This window comes from Rhodamnia argentea, chromosome 1, assembly GCF_020921035.1.
Source record: "Rhodamnia argentea isolate NSW1041297 chromosome 1, ASM2092103v1, whole genome shotgun sequence".
Classification (NCBI taxonomy): domain Eukaryota; kingdom Viridiplantae; phylum Streptophyta; class Magnoliopsida; order Myrtales; family Myrtaceae; genus Rhodamnia; species Rhodamnia argentea.
In genome coordinates, this window is record NC_063150.1 from 20,586,671 (window position 1) to 20,609,343 (window position 22,673).

Below are 22,673 nucleotides of genomic sequence, written 5' to 3' on the forward strand. Positions count from 1 at the left end.
TCTATAGTGATGGAGTTTCAAACCACATCGTGCCGACATGTCAACCTCTCCAAACTGCGAATCTTATTTTCGCGCGATAAATGGAATCCTCTGATCGATGCGGCCTGTGAAAATTATTATCCACATCGTATGACATCGCGGTGTTTCGAGTAAATATGTCGAGACGGTTTTTTGTCGGGCAGGAGTGGATGGTAACATCCGAAAAGCGTAAGATGACACCCGATAATCTACATCAGTCGTCCAAGGTCTACTCAATGCACCAAGCGTAAAACCGATACAAAGCGAAAGAACCGACTCCTAGACAGAACATAGCCAAAAGACAAGCTATAGAACGAGAGCGTAGCGATACAGGGCTGTCCGCCCGGTAAGACTCGAGAGATGGCACTGAATAGCGTACGTATGTTCAAGCACAGCTCTTATTCCTAATGCATAACGAGCACATGCAGGGACACATCGCCTACGACGGCGCTCAGTTCTCGGTGGGAGGCTTGTGCGGCGGCTTGTCTCCTTTCCCCTTCTTCGGCTCCTCCCCTTTCTTTGGTGGCTTGTGCTCGGGGAACGGCTTCTTTGCATCCTCTTCCACCTCTTCTACCAGAATGTGCCCCTGGTGCGGTGGCTTGCCTCCCTTCCCCTTCTTTGGCTCCTCGCCTTTCTTCGGTGGCTTGTGCTCGGGGACGGGCTTCTTCGAGTCCTCTTCCACTTCCTCTACCAGAATGTGGCCCTCGTGGGGTGGCTTGTGCTCCGGTGGTGGCTTCTCTCCCTTCCCCTTCTTCGGTTCCTCGCCCTTCTTCGGTGGCTTGTCCTCGGGGTATGGCTTCTTCGAGTCCTCTTCCACCTCCTCTACGAGAATGTGGCCCTCGTGGGGTGGCTTGTGCTTCGGAGGCGGCTTCTCTCCCTTCCCCTTCTTCGGTTCCTCCCCCTTCTTCGGTGGCCTGTCCTCCGGGAATGGCTTCTTCGAGTCCTCTTCCACCTCCTCTACGAGAATGTGGCCCTCGTGTGGTGGCTTGTGCTCCGGTGGTGGCTTCTCTCCCCTCCCTTTCTTCGGCTCCTCCCCTTTCTTCGGCGGCTTGTCCTCGGGGAATGGCTTCTTTGAGTCCTCTTCCACCTCCTCTACGAGAATGTGTCCCTCGTGTGGTGGCTTGTGCTTTGGTGGCGGCTTCTCGCCTTTCTTTGGGGGCTTGTTCTCAGGGAATGGCTTTTTCGTCTCCTCGGCTTCCACCTCCTCCGCGAGCATGTGGCCCGGGTGGTGGTGGTGGGGCGGTTTCTTGCCGGGGAACGGCTTTTTGTGGGAATCCTCCTTTCCGGCCTCCTCGATGAGGATGTGCCCAGGAGGGCGGTGCGGGGGCTTGGGTTTGGGGAACGGCTTTTGGGAGTCCTCGACGTCGAGGTTCTCTAGGAGGCGGCGGCCCCCGACAGGGTATTGCTTGTGGGGTGGCTTGTGATCTTTCGGCGGCTTAGGGTGGTGGCCGTCGCAGAAGACGGTGGTGGTGAAGAGCACCACTCCCAGGAGCAACACTAGCAAGTGCTTGGAAGACATGGCTTGCTTCATTTTAGCTAGAGAAGAGAATGGAGGAGGTGGTTGTGTTTGCTGAGGAAGCCGGGGAGTGTCTCAATTTATAGAGGCTTTCGGACCTATTTCGCCGTCAGCAAGCATGTCACTCGGATCCTAGGACTTGCTGTTGCCTTTGTCATGATATGAAACGGCGCGTCGTCTACTCGTCTAGGTTGGTACTCATTTTTGTTGCTCGAGAATGTGGTAGGGTGGGGTCCATCTTTTGGATGTCGAGATATGCTTTAGGGTTGAAAAGTTTGACAATCAGGCCGTAAATTAACTGCTCTGTCTGGACAGATTTGCACCGCCAGATGGCAAATAGGTTGGGTCCATCTTTGGACATTGGGTTTCTTGATCTCTTAATTTTTAGTAGGCCTAATTTACTGAAAAAATCTCATCACTTTAGATATAATCCCAATTCTACATCGAACATCTTTTTATTTACAGAAAAGTTTCAAAGTTTTACTCTAGCCTAAATTTGCTCACGCGTAAAAAATCAGTCACCGATCAAGATTATCAACGTCGGGATACTATTGTTGTTCCATATAAAGGTGAGAGTATTGATGAAGACATGGATTCTGATAATGAATCTCTAACTAATCATGATGTTGATAGTGGCAATTTTTGGATGTGTAGGTAGATTTTGGACTAGAATGAAAGTTGGGGAGTATTCTTAGACAAAAGAAACCGAGGATGTAATTGGAATTTGACCTTAGTTGAGGCTTTTTTTAGAAAGTTAGGCCATTTTTAGTGTGAATTGTCTTTCTTGAGAAATAAGTAAAGTCATTTGGATGCGCAATTGGTCAAGCCGGACACGAGAGTTGTAGATTACATGCGTAGTAGAGTAGAGAGTAAAGTAGGAGAGGTTCGTCGATGATGTTCTGTATTACGTAGGAAAAAGCTTCTATAATGCAACCAAAGACTTGTTTATGAGTAGAATCGGCATATAAAACCATGTCTCAAAACAGAAGAATACTAGATATATTAAGACCGACAAGCGGGGGCATACCGATGATAAATTTTGGAGATGGTGTTTGTTTTTCTTTTTTCTTTTTTTTTTTCTTTCTAAATAACGCGGACTCAGCCATTTGAAGGCACATCAAACATCTCGCAAGTCCTATAAGAGCCGGTTAAGTTCATAGGATTAGAACAGAAAATTTAAGAAGAAATGAGGCAATAACAGCTTAGCTATTGCATGGACTAAATTAGAGCAAGAGAATGACATATTTGTTGGGGTGTGGTTCATACTCTTCATTGATAATAAGGCATGAGGGCTCGCTTTTGCTTTTTACTTCGTTGTGATTGGAGGAACCTTCCTCCAGTTATGTCTTTAACTGGTGATTTGCCAAATAATGGGCATTGTCCACTTCCAAACTTAAATACGAACAAATATGGGTCATCTCCATATTCTTACTATCACACAATTGGTTGAAGAAAGCTTCTTCCAATCAAAGACGGAGGAAGACATGGCCCTTCTTTACAGGTGATTAACATGATCCGTTAATCAAAGCCCATTAATTAAAATATTCATTAATTAGTATGTTAATCTTGCGGATTGTCCTCTATATAGAGGTGATTAAGGGCATTCATCTTCTTCACATTAATGATCGAAATACTATAATGACACGAAAACCCAAATCATAGATTGAAATAGCGATGCATGGAAGCAAGTGTCAATGCTGCATATTGCTACTTGAACTTTTTTATCCCTCCCTTTTGTACTTCACCTCCTAATTATAACCTTGATCTTTCATGGGGAGTTTACAAGTTAACATAGAACTCTCCCATCGTACCGTGGATTCGTTCAGTCCGACCGCGATTTACTGAAGTACCTTCATGAAACCACAGTGTTTTCTGCCTATACTTAACTATAAAGGATAATCTGAGATAGTTTTATTCGTGGTTAGTGTAGTGCATGTTGTCGGTGAATACTTTATCCTCGTAAAACCTACGTGACTAACCGGACCAGCTTGTCATTTCAATGGACTTAATGGTTATATGTGAAATGAAGCGATAGCATGGGAAACTTGAGAAACGCGAGAAGGAGATGCGTCCTAATCATGCCAAATATGATTGCTTAAATAACGAAGCACCACCACATGCAACCGAGTGAACCTTCGTGATATTACGCAGGCTAGTGTTCATATTACTGCACGAAGAATGGAATCATGTGAGCCTAGAGAGAGAGAGAGAGATTTTGCGGCGTCTTTTCTCAGTTTCGCATTTCGGATGGTGACGCCTTTGACTTTGATACCTTCCTAGAACGCGGAGGCGTTAAGAGACGGATGAGAAAAAGGGACCTCTAGTCATTGTCTTCATCTATTGTTTTCCTATCTCGTTAAGCAACATTTTGCACGAAAATAGGGGGTGGAACATTGAAACATTGTTGGCACAAGCTCGTGACATGTGCACTTTAGATGTATAGAATCCTCGAGCCTTTCGATTTATGTGATCTCCATCGATTCATGCAGTGTTTTCTTGTCCACCGGGATTGGGAGGCGAGCGTGGCTCACGAGTCATTACATATATTTTGGGAGATGCTGTAAAATTTTTGTGGGGCCATTGCTTAAATCTAAGTTATTAAATGAATGCGTGACATAACATGTAGATGCTCTAACCCCTCTCCCTCACGCGTAAACTAGACTTTGATATAAGATTTAACATGTAAGCACCGATCTAATACATTTATCTTCCAACATTCCATTTTTCACATATATCTGTTCCATTTTAACCGATAGTCAAAGGGTGGGTTCTTGATTTTAAGTCTGAAACTAATCATCCATAGTAACATTAAAGTGTGTGATTAAGAATCGACTCAACTTGAAACCATTAATATCTCAAGTGTGGCATTCACACTAAATCTCACTAAACAACCTGAAAAATCTCCAACACCTCCTGTTCTCTTTGCACACGGATTTCTTCCTTTGACTTTCTTCTCTCCTTAGAGCAACCTGCAACTACTTTACTACGAACAGTGGCATACCATGATGTCACCGCGCATGTCAGCCACGACAGCGACCTCGCTGGATCCGGTCACCGGAATGAATGAAGAACCGAGAGCGAGAGAGAAACAGGGCAGACCAGATCGGAAAGCTGCGAGATTCGTTTAACGTTGATTGCGACTGGGGTGGCAAAAGCCAATGTGAAATCCTCGGAAAGGTTGACATTTCGCCACGTGCGATTAGTTACGACAAAATCCTCTTCTGACTGGAACAACCGCCGACATCGGTTGCGTGGGGGAATCGTCGGCACGTATTTTACCGTTATTTCAGTCTCGGTTCTGCTTTGGAAAAGTAGGCTAGACCAAGGTTCTTGACGTCTCATCCCTCATCCTTGGTTTCAAGGGGTTCTACGTGATTATCTCGAACTTTCAAGAAAACCCACATAAATAATCTTTGAAATTTTGATTCAAGACATGACGTGAGCCTTTTATATTTTCAATTTATTCAATATGATATATGAATTTTAACCTAATGTACCATTTGGTCTCTTAAACTTTTAGCTTATGTTCAATTTAGATGATGGATCATATGAAAATGTAAGACATTATCCTGCCATTTATTCAACTTTAGAGACAATATTGAACATTTTTATATAGTCCCAAGGATTAAATTGAATATGATTACATTGGAAAAATTAAAAGTTTAGAAACCACAATACGTATTGGACTAAAGTTCGGAAATCACATTACATTGCATAAATGGTCAAAATTTAGGAACTATATGAAAGCCATGGTTTCAGTGAGACTTAAGAAGGTAGAGCTAAATTGGATGAAAGCATTAAAGTTCGGATGACCTTGTTTTCGTTCAATTGAGTGTACCCATTGAGTTGCTTACTATGTTCTTTTTTATCTTTGTTTACTGTCACCTAGTCTAGGACTCCTATCCAAGATTTAAAAAACAAAAAGTGAAAAAAAAAAAAACAATAAAAAGTATCTTAAAGATGACTCAAAGTTTCGCAATGTAGATTTTTTTTTTACTATTTATTAATAATGCAGGTCATTGAAACTTTTGGCCACGAACACTCTTCACAGATGTGCGCAAATCGCCCTATCTAAACATCCACGTCCATCATAAAAAGCCAACATGGCCTCTAAGTTACTATGCAAAATAATCCATAGAATTATCACACTCGTACACGCCAACACAAAAATACTACATATCTTCATATATCAAAACCTTCATTACTCATCCACTCACAGAAGAAGATAAAGTTAATCGGTTCAAATCGAATCTAAGGCTTCACTAAAGGAGTTGCTATATCTTTATATATCAGAACGCGCTATTTCTAACAAATGTACAGAAACAATTCGAGCATGGCACGTCCAAACCTCTTCTATATCATTTAACGAGTTGCTAGTTTCCCTTATCAACCAACATGAGGTCGAGAAGTATCAGGTCGTCTCATATTAGTAAACTCAAGCCCCAATGATTACTGAAACGCGAACTTGTCGGGTCAAGCACATTTCTACGATCATGAAATTCCCGACTCGAGCCCACCAATTGAGCCCCCTAAGATTAGGTAACAAATTTGGAGGCCGATGTGTTCCTAGAACGATGATGCCATGGCAATCCATGGGAGCCACAAAGGTGGTCGGCACTGTTTCTCTCTTCCCCAATTGCCACACGTGCATGGATTGTCAAAGGGTCATCATCAACCAGTAGCTGTGCATTCTTGTCGCGATCCGCCACGTGGCACATGGAACTACACAACGAAGTCGCAAGAAGTCTCCGCTAATTAAATAGTAAGAACCCAACCCGAGTCTCATTCGCCCGGTTATCACTCAATGCAGCTTGTCTCTTCAAATCGAAGGTCACCGTTCCTAATTGACATGGGCAGTGACGCCATATTAGGAAATAAACTAGTAATACCACAATAATATATTTATTAAATACAAGTTTTTGAATCTGAAGCCTCGAGATAATTAATGGTTGCGCTTGTATGTTTCTCGAACCCGTGTTGAGTCTTGCCAACTTCGGGATAGAAAATCTAGAAATCGGTCAGTTTCTAATACTAGAGGGGTAACGTGTGTAGGTGATGTAGAGTTTTGTCGTGCCATGTGATGCGCTTACTTGTAAAATGAGAATCATTAGTCATGTAATAGTCTTGTGTTCACAAACACGTTTGACAATTCCCCTATGCTCAAGTATGCAAATGGTGTAAAACTCAGAATATGAAATTCGGTGTTTGGATTGGATGACGAAAAACTAATCGATTTACATTAAGTATTTTTTATGGTCCGAAAATAACAAGCTTAAATTGGAAGAAATGGCTTCCCCTTCCGATAAGCTTCCGATAAGAAGGGAGTCACTTTCCCTAACATACCAAACAAATGAAAGCTAACCCTTTATTTTTTTTTCAAGAAACGATTTTCATGGAAATATTTTCTCTCTCATAAAGTTTCTAGTGAAACGAACATGCCAAATTTCTACCAGGTTGATTACTAGTGAAGAATATTCATTTCCCAAACACCACATTGACGTGGCATTACAAAAAATTAATCAAAGAACCATCGACATTTGTGGGCACTCGTGTCCGATCCATGCATTGGTGTAAAGTTGATACGAACCCTTAATATGATGCATGGATCCTGTCTTATGGAAAACAATTAGAACCGACGTGCCGTTGATTATAGCTTGTGAAGCCTTCGACTTGAATCCGAACAATAAGGATTTTTCTTAGATCGTTGATTATTGTGATCCAAATTTACAAACACTTTTGGGTTGGCACTATCCGTGACAATTTCACACCCACGAAAAATCGTTGAGTGTAACCACCAACCAAAGTTCTTCATGAACATTTATCTACTCAAAGACGGATTCCAACGATGCAAAATTGGACGAAACATTCTATTAGAGAGAGGTATGGCCGGTGGAAAGGACCTCCCTTTCTTATTCAATGTGCTGTCTCATATTCCCTGTCCGATTTGTTCAATCTCAGTGGATGGGAAAGCGCATGTGAGGCCCCATCAAATTCACTCAAGGGAAAATCCAAAGACCGAGTGACGTACTCGCTTACAACGACAATAGTACCAAAAACACTATAAATTGAGACACTCCCTTAACTCCACTCCCACACCATCAGCTCACTTGCCAGACAAATCATACAATGTCTTCCAAGTACTTGCTAGTTTTGCTCCTGGGAGCGGTGCTTTTCGCAGCCGCCGTCCTCTCCGATGGCCACAACCCTTTCGAAAAAGAGAAGCCACCGAAAGGGCACAAACCACCCCACAAGCACCACCACCGAGGACTCGCACAAGCCATTCCCCAAACACAAGCCCCCCACACCACCACCACCACCACCCTCACGAGCACATTCTCATCGAGGAGGTCGACATAGAAGACTCCCACAAAAAGCCGTTCCCCGGCAAGAAACCGCCCCACCACCCCGGCCACATGCTTGCCGAGGAAGTGGAAGCCGATGAGAAAAAGAAGCCTTTCCCCGAGCACAAACCCCCGAAGAAAGGGGATAAGCCGCCACCGAAGCACAAGCCACCCCACGAGGGACACATTCTCGTAGAGGAGGTGGAAGACGACTCAAAGAAGCCGTTCCCTGAGCACAAGCCCCCGAAGAAGGGAAAGGGAGAGAAGCCGCCACCAGAGCACAAGCCGCCACATGAGGGACACATTCTCGTAGAGGAGGTTGAAGAGTACTCGAAGAAGCCATTCCCTGAGCACAAGCCACCCAAGAAAGGCGAGGAGCCGAAGAAGGGCAAGGGAGAGAAGCCACCACCAAAGCACAAGCCGCCACACGAGGGACACATTCTTGTAGAAGAGGTGGAAGAGGACTCGAAGAAGCCGTTCCCTGAGCACAAGCCGCCGAAGAAAGGCGAGGAGCCCAGGAAGGGCAAGGGAGAGAAGCCGCCGCACCACAAGCCACCGCACAAGCCTCCTACTGAGAACTGAGTGGGCGTTCTTCCATGAATGTACACGTCACGTGCCTGTCGCGCGTTCAAATAAGAGCTGTTCCTTAGAGTTTCTGAGGTCCCATGTTAGCTGGTTGGTGATTTGTATTCCATGCAAAATAGGATGTCTGTACTTCGCTTGGGTATTTCCGTCGACTTTGCTTCCGTTGAATATATGCTGAGTACTTGCTAGCTGAGAGCTTTCCTTTGATAAAACTCTTCTTGAATGTCATCTTGTGCAATCCAACTTTTAGAGATAACTAGGATTTATCTAGATAATTGCCTAATCATCTGTAACACTAACCTTGCCATTTCCCGCAGTCACGAAGGATTTGTTCATAGACATAAACCCTCATGCAACATAGAAGCGCGACTAGAATATGATTAGTAGTTAATGAGCGACGTAAGATACGAAGTTGATTTGCACTATTCATTTGAAAAAGCCATGCGGCAAATGTTCGTCGGAGTGCTTAGATAGGACTTGCTTATTTAGAAAAGACCCAGCAGATCATCTTCTAAACACGTGTAAGAAGTAAACTTGAATCCTAAAAGCTTGGTTTGATTATCTGGATCTAAAGATTGTGACCAACTTCTTTTTGACTCACTCGTGAAGTATAATGAAAGAAGGAATAATGAATTCTTTTGCGTACTGATAGCAGTACATACATGAGATGATAACAATGAATGTATTAGAAACATTAGTTTTTTTTTTTTTTTGTCTATTTGGGGTAGTTTAACTAGTTAAAACTATGTTAATAGAATCATATTATTCTAAATAGATATTTGTACTTACCCACAGCTAATAGCTACGGGGAAATTATTCAAAACGTGCTAAATTCTATTGCACTTTTGTCAATTCAGTCATAAACATTTTAATTTTGCCGCTTGAGTCCTAAACATTTTCGTGTTTTTCCAATTGAGTGTATCCAGCCAATTTTGGTTGGAAATCACCAACGTGGATAATTTTTAATGATATTTAATATTTTAAAAAAATTTCTTTCCTTTTTTTTTTATGTGGCCAGCAAGGGTCACCAGGCCCTCGCCACCTAATGGGAGACGGTTGTCGGGCCCTCGCTGTCCACATAAAAGAAAAGAAAAAAAGGAAAAATAAAATAAAGTAAAAATTAATAATACTAATTCGAAAATATCTCGAAAAAATAAATAAAAAAAATCCACATCAGCATTGACCGTGCCACGTAGGACGACCAACATCCACGCTAGCGATTTCATATCAAAATTGGACAAATGGACTCAATTGGCAAAAAGGCAATAGATTTGAAACTTTTTCGACAATATTAGAACGGAGCCTCGGTCGGAAGTAGACACACGCTCCGATTTTCAAGCGTTCCTTCGTGGGTTGGCATTGGCTATAAACTCCCATGCATGGCTCACCGCCGATTCGCCGCACGGGCCGGGCCTCTCTCTTGGGCTTATGGCGAAAAGTAAGGGTGTGCATGACAACACTTCTGCTTCGGAAATAACTTCAGAAGCAAATGTTGATTTTTCAACTTCCGGTTCAGAAGCAAAAGTTAATTTTTCTACTTCTGCTTTAGAAGTTGATTTCTGATCAAAGAAAAGTGTTTGATAACAGGACAAAATTTCTACGAAAAATTATTAATTCTAACCTAAAATGCATTTTATCAAGAAAAGTTAAATGCAAATACCGACGGGTTTTCATGCAAGTCGGAAGACTAATCCTACCAATCACATTCAATAAAATAAATATGTAATCAAGTGGACAGATAAAGCATATCAATACAAATTAAGGCTTCCCTAATATAGTCCTAAGGGCTTAGAGAATGTGTGATTAGAGTTCATGAGTGATTTGGGAGAAATTGGAGACAATTTGCCAAGAAGGGCAAAATCTTCAATTTGGAAAGATCGGGGGTCAAAAAATCCAAAATAGGTCTTGGCCAGTTGATTGTGGCCATTTCCTATCTTTTTGGATTTTTTTGAAATTTTCAAAATTTTCAAAAATTTTAATATTTTTAATATTTTTATGAATTTTTTTATTTTATTATGATTTTTTTAAGAGCTCACAAATTTTTTCTGAATTTTGTTATTACTTTTGGAAATTTTTATGAAATTTTTTTATACTTTTTAATGATTTTTTTTCAAAATTTCCTTTTTTTTATTTAAATTTTATTATTATTAAAATATTTGCATTTTTAAAATATTTTTCAAATCGGGTCAACCCGGCCCACACCTCTCGAGAATGAGTACATAGTGAGCGAAGAGAGAGAGTGAGAGCCCTCGTAAACGGAAGAAAATATGAAGAGGAAGGAGTGAAAAGGAAAAAAATAGCTTCTGATGTTGAGAAGTAAGTTTTTTTTACTTCTGCAAAGTGCTGCAAAAATCTCTTCCGAAGTAAAAAGTTGTTTTAGAAGTATAAATTTAAAGTTGTGAACCAAATGGATTTCTGCTTCAGAAGTTGTGTTACTAAATTGATTTCTGCTCCGGAAGTGTTATCATGCGCACCCTAAAATTATGCATCCTCACTGGGATAACCGACTTTCGTTTGCTTTTCAAGTTTTTAACTCCTAAAACTTATTTAATAATAAATAAATAAAAACTCCTAAAATCCATGTGACCCTTTTTTTTATTATTATTTTTCCCTTTTTTTTTTTCCAATGCAAGGAGCGCTACATAAGATGCTAAGCATTTAGAAAAGAAAATAGACAATACACATAAAAAGCAATCAAAAGGCAAGGACAAGACGACGGTTGCCCTCACCACAACCAAGCGATCGGTGGCCACGGCGCCCCGCCAACCCCCCCTAGGCAACGGTTGTCTAGCCCTCGCAACAATCCATGCTAGAGCCAGGGGTGATTCTTGCTCAATTGTGGCTAAAGCCACTGTAGACAACCACCAAATTAGGACCCGCTCGTGGCGAGGGCCATCCTTGCCGATGGCCTAGTAAGGGCCCATTGCCCTCACCGGCAATAAAGGGGATGGCGCCATCCTCGTCTTATTAAACTCCCCCCTTGTGTTTTTTTTTTTATGTCAATTTAATAGAAAAATGATGGTGTTAAGTGTTAATGAAAATTAATATCGACGGGTCCTTTCGTTCGGGAACGACGGAGGTAGCCATCAGCTGCGGCTGTAGAAATGAGTCTCTCCCTTTTAATCGGTTATCAAAGCCCACCGGAAGCCCCATGGATCTTACTTTGTTTTCATTCCTTGTCTCTCCTTCTCAAACTCTTTTGAGTTAGTTAATGAAATCTAGTTAATGAAATCTCGTTCCAACGACCCAAAAAAAAAAAACGTAAAAAAAATTGAAAATGTTGAATGGACACGAGTTTTAAGGCTCTTCCCCTAATTATCCATGTTGGAAATGATATAAGACAATAAGAAAAAGAACCAGAATTTAATCAACGTTGCTAAACAGACGAGAAAGTCAAAGCAGAGATCCCATTTGAAACAAAGTATTCACAATCAGCGGTGAAGAAGGGGTGTGTACACAGCACATAAAAGTATGACAAAAGGGGTCGGAGTTCATCTCACGAATCGCACCCGTTTTCGTACGTAATACACATGTCTACTTTACCGATTACACCTCTATCGCTTTCTTTTCTTATGTCCTCCTCCATTTTGAGAATGATTATTCGCTTCCTGTGTTTCTAAACCAATTCTTTTTGGAGGTGGTCCGATGGATCCTCTATAGTGATGGAGTATCAAACCACATCGTGCCGACGTATCAACCTCTCCAACCTGCGAATCTTCTTTTCGCACGATAAATCGGAATCCTCCGATCGATGCCGCCTGTGAAAATTATTATCCACATCGTACAACACCGCGGTGTTTCAAGCAAATATGTCGAGACGCTTTTTTGTCGGGGAAGAGTGTATGGTAACATTCGAAAAGCGTAAGATGACACCCGACAATCTACATCAGTCGTCCAAGGTCTACTCAATGCACCAAGCGTAAAACCGATACAAAGCGAAAGAACCGACTCCTAGACAGAACATAGCCAAAAGACAAGCTATAGAACGAGAGCGTAGCGATGCAGGGCTGTCCGCTCGGTAAGACTCGAGAGATCGGACAGAATAGCGTACGTATGATCAAGTACAGCTCTTATTCCTAATGCATAACGAGCACATGCAGGGACACATCGTCTACGGCGGCGCTCAGTTCTCGGTGGGAGGCTTGTGCGGTGGCTTGTGGTGCGGTGGCTTCTCTCCCTTACCCTTCTTCGGCTCCTCCCCTTTCTTTGGTGGCTTGTGCTCGGGGACCGGCTTCTTCGCATCCTCTTCCACCTCCTCTACCAGAATGTGCCCCTCATGCGGTGGCTTGCCTCCCTTCCCCTTCTTTGGCTCCTCGCCTTTCTTCGGCGGCTTGTGCTCGGGAACGGGCTTCTTCGAGTCCTCTTCCACCTCCTCTACGAGAATGTGCCCCTCGTGCGGTGGCTTGCCTCCCTTCCCCTTCTTTGGCTCCTCGCCCTTCTTCGGCGGCTTGTGCTCGGGGACGGGCTTCTTTGAGTCCTCTTCCACCTCCTCTGCCAGAATGTGGCCCTCGTGGGGTGGCTTGTGCTCCGGTGGTGGCTTCTCTCCCTTCCCCTTCTTCGGTTCCTCGCCCTTCTTCGGTGGCTTGTCCTCGGGGTATGGCTTCTTTGAGTCCTCTTCCACCTCCTCTACCAGAATGTGGCCCTCGTGGGGTGGCTTGTGCTCCGGTGGTGGCTTCTCTCCCTTCCCCTTCTTCGGTTCCTCACCCTTCTTCGGCGGCTTGTCCCCGGGGAATGGCTTCTTCGAGTCCTCTTCCACCTCCTCTACGAGAACGTGGCCCTCGTGTGGTGGCTTGTGCTCCGGTGGTGGCTTCTCTCCCTTCCCCTTCTTCGGCTCCTCCCCTTTCTTCGGCGGCTTGTCCTCTGGGAATGGCTTCTTCGAGTCCTCTTCCACCTCCTCTACGAGAATGTGTCCCTCGTGGGGAGGCTTGTGCTTTGGTGGCGGCTTCTCGCCTTTCTTCGGGGGCTTGTTCTCAGGGAATGGCTTTTTCATCTCCTCGGCTTCCACCTCCTCAGCGAGCATGTGGCCCGGGTGGTGGTGGTGGGGCGGTTTCTTGCCAGGGAACGGCTTTTTGTGGGAGTCCTCCTTTTCGGCCTCCTCGATGAGGATGTGCCCAGGAGGGCGGTGCGGGGGCTTGGGTTTGGGGAACGGCTTTTGGGAGTCCTTGACGTCGAGGTTCTCTAGGAGGCGGCGGCCCCCGACAGGGTATTGCTTGTGGGGTGGCTTGTGATCTCTCGGCGGCTTAGGGTGGTGGCCGTCGCAGAAGACGGTGGTGGTGAAGAGCACCACTCCCAGGAGCAACACTAGCAGATGCTTGGAAGACATGGTTTGCTTCATTTTAGCTAGAGAAGAGAATGTTGGAGGTGATGGTGTTTGTTGACGGAGCTGGGGAGTGTCTCAATTTATAGAGGCTTTCGGACCTATTTCGTCGTCAGCAAGCATGTCACTCGGATCCTAGGATTTTTGTTTTTGCCTTTGTCATGATATGAAACGGCGCGTCGTCTACTCGTCTAGGTTGTTACTCGTTTTTGCTGCTCGAGAATGTGGCAGGGTGGGATCCATCTTTTGGACATCGAGATATGCTTTAGGGTTGAAAAGTTTGACAATCAGGCCCTAATATTTTGTCTTAATTAACTGCTCCGTCTGGACAGATTTGCACCGCCAGATGGCAAATAGGTTGGGTCCATCTTTGGACATTGGGTTTCTTGATCTCTTAATTTTTAGTAGGCCTAATTTACTGAAAAAATCTCATCACTTTATATCTAATCCCAATTCTACATCAAACATCTTTTCATTTACAGAAAAGTTTCAAAGTTTTACTCTAGTTCAAAATCTGCTCACGCGTAAAAAGATCGTCATTAATCAAGATTATCAATATCGGGATATTACTATTATTCCATATAAAGGTGAGGCTATTGATGAAGATATGGGTTTTGATAATGAACCTCTAATTAATCATGATGTTGATAGTGGCAATTTTTGGATGTGTAGGTAGATTTTGGACTAGAATAAAAGTTGGGGAGTATTTTTAGACAGAAAAAGCCGAGGATATAATTGGAATTTGACCTTAGTTGAGGCTTTTTTGGAAAGTTAGGCCATTTTCGGTGTGAATTCTCTTTCTTGAAAAAGAAGTAAAGTCATTGGGATGCGCAATTGGTCAAGCCGGACACGAGAGTTGTAGATTGCATGCATAGTAGAGTAGAGAGTAAAGTAGGAGAGGTTCATCGATGATGGTCTGCAATGCATAGCAAGTTTTATGAGAGCCGGTTAAGTTCATGGGATTAGAACAGAAAAATTAAAAAGAAATGAGGCAATAATAGCTTAGTTATTGCATGAACTAAATTAGAGCAAGAGAATAATATATTCGTTGGGGTGTGGTTCATACTCCCCATCGATAATAAGGCACAGGATCTGCTTTTGCACTTTACTTCGTTGTAATTGAAGAAACCTTCCACTAGTCATGCCTTTAACTGGTGATTTGCGAATTATGGACATTGCCCACTTGCAAACTTAAGTGAAAAAAAATATGGGTTATCTCCATATTCTTACGATCATAAAATTGGTTGAAGAACGCTTCTTCCAATCAAAGATGGAGGAAGACATAGCCCTTCTTTATAGGAGATTAATATGATCCGTCTATCTAAGCTCATTAATTAAAATCTTCTTCATCAACCAGCATGTCGATTCTGCAGATTGCCCTTAATATACAGGTGATTAAGGGCATTAATCTTCTTCACATTAGTGACCCCAATACTACCATGACACAATAGTGGAGGTATTTATCAAGACGATCTACACAAATAGGTCGGATCATAAATGATCATCATCCCCCATACACGGGTGGAAAACTCGAATCATAGATTGAAAGAGTGATGCATGGAAGCGTGGGTCGATGCTGCATACTGCTACCTGGACTTTTTACCCTACCTTTTGTACTTCACCTCCTAATTATATTCATGATCTTTCATGGGGAGTTTACAAGTTAACATAGAACTCTCTCGTCTTAACGCGGATTCGCTCAGTCCGACCGCAATTTACTCTAGCACCTTCATGAAACCACAGGTTTCTTACCGTACTTAACTATAGAGGATAATATGAGACAGTTTTATTTGTGGTTAGTGGAGCGTATGTCGTCGGCGAATTGATTATCCTCGTAAAACCTACGTGCCTAACCGGACCAGCTTGTCATTTCAGTAGACCGAATGGTCATATGTGAAAGGAAGCGATCGCATGGGAAACTTGAGAGACGCGAGAAGGAGATGCGTCCTAATCATGCCGAATATGATTGCTTCACTAACGAAGGACCGCCACATGCAGCCGAGTGAACCTTCGTGATACTGCGCAGGTTGCTGTTCAAATTGTCGCACGAAGGATGGAAGCATGAGAGTCTAGAGAGAGAGAGAGAGAGATTTTGCGGCGTCTTTTCTCTGTTTCCCATTTCGGATGGTGGGCCTTTTGATTTTGATACCTACCTAGAACGCGGAGGAGTTAAGAGACGGTGAGAAAAAGGGACCTCCAGTCATTGTCTTTATCTATTGTTTTCCTATCTCGTTAAGCAACATTTTGCGCGAAAATAGGGGGGCAGGAACATTGAAACATTGTTTTACTACGAGCTCGTGATATGTGTATTTTAGATGTATAGCATGCTCGAGCCTTTCGACTTGTGTAACCCCCATCGATGCATGCAAGGTTTTCTCGTTCGCAGGGATTGGGAGGCGATCGTGGCTCACGAGTCTGCAAAATTTTTGGGCAGCCATTGCCTAAATCTAAGTTGTTAAATGAATGTGCGACATAATATGTACATATTCTAACCCCTCTCCCTCACTCATAAACTGGACTTTGATATAAGATGTAATAGGTGAGCGCTGACCTAATATATACATCTTCCAACATTCCCTTTTTCACACATATCCGACCCATTTTAGGCTTATGACTGGCTCAATAGTTTCAAATCCAATCAGTTCAGTTCTCGGTTCTAATTATTTTTAATAGGTAATCAAAGGGCCGGCTCTCAACTCTAGATCTAAAATCCATCATCCATACTAACATTAAAGTGTGCGATTGAGAATCGACTCAATTTGAAACCAATCACCTCTGCTAAAGCTGGAGCATGCAAATTTAATATCTCTAAGTGTGGCATTCACACTAAATCTCACTAAACAATCTGAAAAATCTCCGACACCTTTTGCTCTCTTTGCACACGGATATCTTCTTTTCACTTTCTCCTCTCCTTAGAGCAACCTGCAATTACTTTATTACGAACAGTGGCATAACGTGATGTCACCGCACATGTCAGCCACGACAGCGACGTCGCTGGATCGGGCCACCGGAATTAATAAAGAACCGACCGAGAGACAGAGAGCAGATCGGAAAGGTTGATTACGAATTTGGTCGCAAAAGCCAATGTGAAATCGTCGGAAAGGTTGACATTTCGCCACGTTGGATTAGTTACGACAACATCCTCTTCTGACTCGAGCCAATGTGAAATCATCGGAAAGGTTGACATTTCGCAATGTCGGATTACTTGCATGGCGGGGATCGATGCGACGGAGGCTAGACCAAGGTTCTTGACGCCTCATCCCTCATCCTTGGTTTTATGTGGTTTATGTGATCATCTCGAACTTTCAGGAAAAATCACATAAATAATCTTTTAATTTTGACTCAATATATAACATGATCTTGACGTTTTCAATTTGTTTAATATGGTATCTGAATTTTAGCCTAATAGATCATGTGATCCCTTAAACTTTTAGCACATGTTTAATTTAGTTCATGGATCATATGAAAATGTAAAATGTGGTCCTACCATTTGTTTAAGTTCGGGGACAATATTATCCCAACTTTAATCCCTCTAATCCTTCCACTACGCCTAGCATACGAATTTTTTTTTTATATTTAATCAAAGTCCACTTCATGCCCTTATTTGATAAAATAAGGGCAGTTGGGGATCTTTTTTGGAATTTTCCCAATAATTTCACTATTCAACATGCTTGAAAGGTATTTCCGAATGCTTATTAGATATTGCAAGTGATAACGAATGGTCACGTCTCAAGTGGTAATTTCAATGAAAGACGTGGTTTCAGTGAGACTTAAAACGGTAGAGCTAAATTGGACGGAAGCACTAAAGTTCGGGTGACCTTGTTTTCGTTTCAATTAAGTGTGCCCATTGAGTTGCTTACTATATTCTTTTTTTATCTTTGTTTACTATCACTTAGTCTAGGACTCCTACCCAAAATTTAAAAAACAAAAAAAATGAAGAAAAAACCAATAAAAAGTATCGCAAAGATGACTCAAAGTTTGGCAATGTAGATTTTTCTATTCATTAATAAAACAGGTCATTGAAACTTTTGGCCCAAGATACTCTTCACAGATTTGCGCAGATCGCCCCGTCTAGACGTCCACATCTAGCATAAAAAGACGACATGTCCTCTAAGTTACCATGCAAAATAATCCATAGAATTATCACACTCGTACACGGCACCCACAAAAATACTGCATATCATTGTATATCAGAACCTTCATTATTCAACCACTCGTAGAAGAAGATCAAGTTAATTTGCTCGAAACGAACCTAATACTCCACTAAACAAATGTATAGAAATAGTTCGAGCATGGTACGTCGCGAATCTCCTCTACATCATTCAACGAGTTGCTAGTTTCCTCATCATCCAAAATGAGGTCGAGAAGTATCAGGGTCCTCTGACATTACTAAGCTCAAGCCGCAATGATAACTGAAACACAAACTTATCGGGTCAAGCACGGTGTTTCGGATCAAGTTGGATATCATGAAATCCCGACTCGAGCCAAACAGTTGACGCCCCTAAGATTAGGTACAAATTCGGAGGCCGATGTGGTCCTCGAACGATGATTCCATGCCAACCTATGGGAGCCGCAAAGGTGGTCGGCACTATTCTCTCTTCCCCAATTGCCACACGTGCATGGATTGTCAAAGGGTCATCATCAACCAGTAGCCGTGCATTCTTGTCGCGATTCGCCACGTGGCACATGGAACTACACAACGAAGTCGCAAGAAGTCCCCACTAATTAAGTAGTAAGAACCCAACCCGAGTCCCGTTCGCCCGGTTATCACTCAATGTGGCTTGTCTCTACAAATCGAAGGTCGCCGGCCTAACTGATATGGGCAGTGACGTCATATTAGGAAATAAACTAGTAATACCACAATAATACATTTATTAAATATAATTTTTTAAATCTAAACCCTCGAGATAATTAATGGTTGCGCTTGTACGTTTCTCGACCCCATGTGAGTCTTGCCAACTTCGGAATGGAAAACCTAGAAATTGGTCAGTTTCTAATACTGGGGGTGTAACGTGTGTAGGTATTGTAGGGTTCTATCGTGCCATGTGATGCGCTTACTCGTAAAATGAGAATCATTAGTCATGTAATAGTCTTGTGCTCACAAACACGTTTGACAATTCCCTATGCTCGAGTATGCAAATGGTGCAAAACTCAGAATATGAAGGAATACCGTTTCTTTTGACTTCCCGATGTTTGGATTGGATGACGGAAAACTAAACGGCAGAAAATATCTTTTTAATAACCGAAAACAACAAGTTTAAGTTGGAAGAAATGGCTTCCCCTTCTGACAAGCTTATGATAAGAAGGAAGTCACTTTCCCTAAAAATGCCAAACAAATGAAAGCTACCCGTTTTTTTTTTTTTCAAGAAATGATTTTCATGGAAACATTTTCTCTCTCACGAAGTTTTTAGCGAAACAAACGTGCCAAATTTTTGCTAGCTCGATTACTAGCGAAGAATATTCATTTCCCAAACACCACATTGACGTGACATGACAAAAATTAACCGAAGAACCATCGACATTTGTGGGTGACCGTGTCCAATCCAAGCATCGGTATGAAGTTGATATGAACCCTTAGTATGATGCATGGGTCCTGTCTTATGGAAAACAATCAGAATTGACATGCTGTTGGTTATAGCTTGTGAAGCCTTCGACTTGAATCCAAACAATAAGGATTTTGCTTAGACCGGCGATTCTATGTGATTCAAATTTACGCCAGCACTTTTGGATTGGCACTATCCGTGACAATTTCACAGCCACGAAAAATCGTTGAGTATAACCACCAAGCGAAGTTCTTCATGAACATTTATCTACTCAAAGATGGATTCCCACAATGCAAAATTGGACTAAACATTCGATAAGGGAGTGATATGGCCGGTAGAAAGGACCTCCCTTTCTTGTTCAATGTGCTGTCTCAAATTCCCTGTCGGATTTGTTCAATCTCAGTGGATGGGAAAGCGCATGTGAGGCCCCATCAAATTCACTCAAGGAAAAATCCAAAGACCGAGTGACGTGCTCGCTTACGACGACAATAGTACCAAAAACACTATAAATTGAGACACTCCCTTAACTCCACTCCCACACCATCAGCTCACTTGCCAGACAAATCATACAATGTCTTCCAAGTACTTGCTAGTTTTGCTCCTGGGAGCGGTGCTTTTCGCCGCCGCCATCCTTTCCGACGGCCACCACCCTTTCAAAAAAGAGAAGCCACCGAAAGGGCACAAACCACCCCACAAGCACCACCACGGTGGTCGCCGTCTCTTGGAGACGGTCGAAGCCGAGGACTCGCACAAGCCATACCCCAAACACAAGCCCCCACACCACCACCACCACCACCACCCTCACGAGCACATTCTCGTTGAGGAGGTCGACATAGAAGACTCCCACAAAAAGCCGTTCCCCGGCAAGAAACCGCCCCACCACCCCGGCCACATGCTTGCCGAGGAAGTGGAAGCCGATGAGAAAAGGAAGCCATTCCCCGAGCACAGACCCCCGAAGAAAGGGGACAGGCCGCCACCGAAGCACAAGCCGCCCCACGAGGGACACATTCTCGTAGAGGAGGTGGAAGACGACTCGAAGAAGCCGTTCCCTGAGCACAAGCCCCCTAAGAAGGGTGAGGAGCCGAAGAAGGGAAAGGGAGAGAAGCCGCCACCAGAGCACAATCCGCCACATGAGGGACACATTCTCGTAGAGGAGGTTGAAGAGGACTCGAAGAAGCCGTTCCCTGAGCACAAGCCACCCAAGAAAGGCGAGGAGCCGAAGAAGGGCAAGGGAGAGAAGCCGCCACCAAAGCACAAGCCGCGTCACGAGGGACACATTCTCGTAGAGGAGGTGGAAGAGGACTCGAAGAAGCCGTTCCCTGAGCACAAGCCGCCCAAGAAAGGCGAGGAGCCGAAGAAGGGCAAGGGAGAGAAGCCACCACCAAAGCACAAGCCGCCACACGAGGGACACATTCTCGTAGAAGAGGTGGAAGAGGACTCGAAGAAGCCGTTCCCTGAGCACAAGCCGCCGAAGAAAGGCGAGGAGCCCAGGAAGGGCAAGGGAGAGAAGCCGCCGCACCACAAGCCACCGCACAAGCCTCCTACTGAGAACTGAGTGGGCGTTCTTCCATGAATGTACACGTCACGTGCCTGTCGCGCGTTCAAATAAGAGCTGTTCCTTAGAGTTTCTGAGGTCCCATGTTAGCTGGTTGGTGATTTGTAGTCCATGCAAAATAGGATGTCTGTACTTTGCTTGGGTATTTCCTTCGACTTTCCTTTACGTTTAATATATGCTGAGTACTTGCTAGCTGAGAGCTTTCCTTTGATAAAACTCTTCTTAATTGTCATCTTGTGCAATCCAACTGTTACAGATATCTAGGATTTATCTAGATAATTTCCCAATCATCTGTCACACTAACCTTGCCATTTCCCGCAGGCACGAAGGATTTGTTCATGCACATAAACCCTCATGCAACATCGATGCGCGACTGGAATATGATTAATAGTTAATGAACGACGTAAAACACGAAGTTGAGTTGCACTATTCATTTGAAAAAGCCATGCGGCAAAGTGTTTATCGGAGTGCTTAGATAGGACCTGCTTATTTAGAAAAGACCCAGCAGATCATCTAAACAGGTGTAGCAAGTAAACTTGAATCCTAAAAAGCTTGGTTTGATTATCTGGGATCTAAAGCTTGTGTTCAACTTTCTTTTTTACTCACTTGTGAAATATAATAAAGGAAGGAATAATGAATTTTTAGCGTACTGACAGCAATACGTACATGAGATGATAACAATGAATGTATTAGAAACATTAATTTTTCGTCTATTGGGGACAGTTTAACTACTTAATACTATTCAACCGGAAAAAAAAATAAATACTGAAGACTATATTAACACATTCATATTATTCTAAATAGATAGTTTTACGTACCCACGACTAATAGCTATATGGAAATTATTCAAAAAGTGCTAAACCTATTGCACTTTTACCAATTCAATCATAATTATTTTAATTTTGCCACTTGAGTCCAAAATATTTTCGTGTTTTTTCAATTAGATCCAACCAATTTTGGCCGAAAATCATAGACGTAGATAATTTCTAATAATATTTAAACATTTTTTTGAATTTTTGAATTTTTTCTTTTCTTTGTTTTTTTTAATGTGGTCGGTAAGGGTCACTAGGCCCTTGTCGGCCACTAGGAGAGGGTCTTCGAGACCTCGCCAACAATAGAAAAGAAAAGAAAAAAAAGGAGAAATAAAATGAAGTAGAAATTAATAATGTTAATTAGAAAAATTTTCAAAAAAATATATAAAAAGAAATTTCCACATCAGTATCGGTCGTGTCACGCAAGATGACCGGAGTCTACATTAGAGATTTCTAATCAAAAGTAACCGGATGAACTGAATTGGCAAAAATGCAATGAATTTGGATTTTTTGGACAATATTCCTAAAAGCTACACTACGTGTATGTCCCAATGGATTGATCCGATTTTACTTTTTATAGATCTGTTTCGGTTGAAGTTTGACAATTTGGCCTAACTGCTTTTGGAAAGATTGACCAAATTGCAAATGGTCGACTGATTCCTTTGTTTAGCATTAATCCTAGCCAAAACATGGATTCATATAACATAATCTAGACTGGGTCGAGCTTTTCATATGCACCTATAGAGTTAAAATGTGCTATAATTTATTTCGGTAGTTCTAACAAAGATGGTCTATCTTTCACATTTGGAATAGTATTTATTATATGACCAAAAAAATATTATTAATTGCGGCTTTTTTTTTTCTTCTCTCAAAAGCCATTTTCATGACTTTACAAGAACCCTTGGAATGAAAAGACAAAACTTCCTTCCTTTACGAAAACCCAAGCCAGCAAACTCTCACACGAACCCTAGCCTTCATCGCCAACA

General features: G+C 42.7%; 2 protein-coding genes across 15 annotated transcripts; one reads left to right on the forward strand and one right to left on the reverse strand.

Moving 5' to 3' along the window:
• Positions 1-200: 200 nt before the first annotated feature.
• LOC115727335 (early nodulin-75-like) lies at positions 201-13,845 on the reverse strand. 12 transcript variants are annotated; one of them, XR_007197658.1, is made up of 3 exons: positions 12,713-13,842; positions 399-1,105; positions 201-350 (listed from the first exon to the last, which is right to left on the reverse strand). XR_007197658.1 is itself a non-coding variant. In XM_048275311.1 (3 exons), exons 1-3 carry the CDS (start codon positions 13,793-13,795, stop codon positions 470-472), a joined length of 1,584 nt encoding a protein of 527 aa, XP_048131268.1. In that variant the 5' UTR covers positions 13,796-13,845; the 3' UTR covers positions 201-469. The 12 variants fall into 12 exon arrangements, 11 of the variants coding, with proteins under 11 accessions (XP_048131268.1, XP_030513396.2, XP_030513394.2 ...); XM_048275311.1 differs by having other exon boundaries at positions 201-709; positions 845-1,105; positions 12,713-13,845; XM_030657536.2 differs by having other exon boundaries at positions 201-1,105; positions 12,713-12,946; positions 13,082-13,843.
• On the forward strand, positions 7,645-20,959 carry LOC115727338 (early nodulin-75-like). Of its 3 annotated transcripts, XM_048275354.1 has the most exons (3): positions 7,645-7,910; positions 7,984-8,160; positions 20,396-20,959. In XM_048275354.1, the coding sequence occupies exons 1-3, from the start codon at positions 7,728-7,730 to the stop codon at positions 20,873-20,875; spliced, it is 840 nt and encodes a 279-aa protein (XP_048131311.1). In that variant the 5' UTR covers positions 7,645-7,727; the 3' UTR covers positions 20,876-20,959. The 3 variants fall into 3 exon arrangements, with proteins under 3 accessions (XP_048131311.1, XP_030513400.1, XP_048131316.1); XM_030657540.2 differs by lacking the exons at positions 7,645-7,910; positions 7,984-8,160 and adding an exon at positions 19,854-20,341 and having other exon boundaries at positions 20,477-20,959; XM_048275359.1 differs by lacking the exons at positions 7,645-7,910; positions 7,984-8,160 and adding an exon at positions 19,854-20,341 and having other exon boundaries at positions 20,612-20,959.
• Positions 20,960-22,673: the final 1,714 nt, after the last annotated feature.

Excerpts from the sequence above, each read along its gene's own strand:
- LOC115727335 (XM_048275297.1), bottom strand. The coding sequence starts at position 13,795 with ATGAAGCAAACCATGTCTTCCAAGCATCTGCTAGTGTTGCTCCTGGGA. Across the intron at positions 1,106-12,712 it reads GGCACATTCTGGTAGAGGAG|GTGGAAGAGGACTCAAAGAA; the intron begins GTGGAAGAGGAT and ends CTCGTAGAGGAG.
- LOC115727338 (XM_030657540.2), top strand. The coding sequence starts at position 19,892 with ATGTCTTCCAAGTACTTGCTAGTTTTGCTCCTGGGAGCGGTGCTTTTC. Across the intron at positions 20,342-20,476 it reads GACACATTCTCGTAGAGGAG|GTTGAAGAGGACTCGAAGAA; the intron begins GTGGAAGACGAC and ends CTCGTAGAGGAG.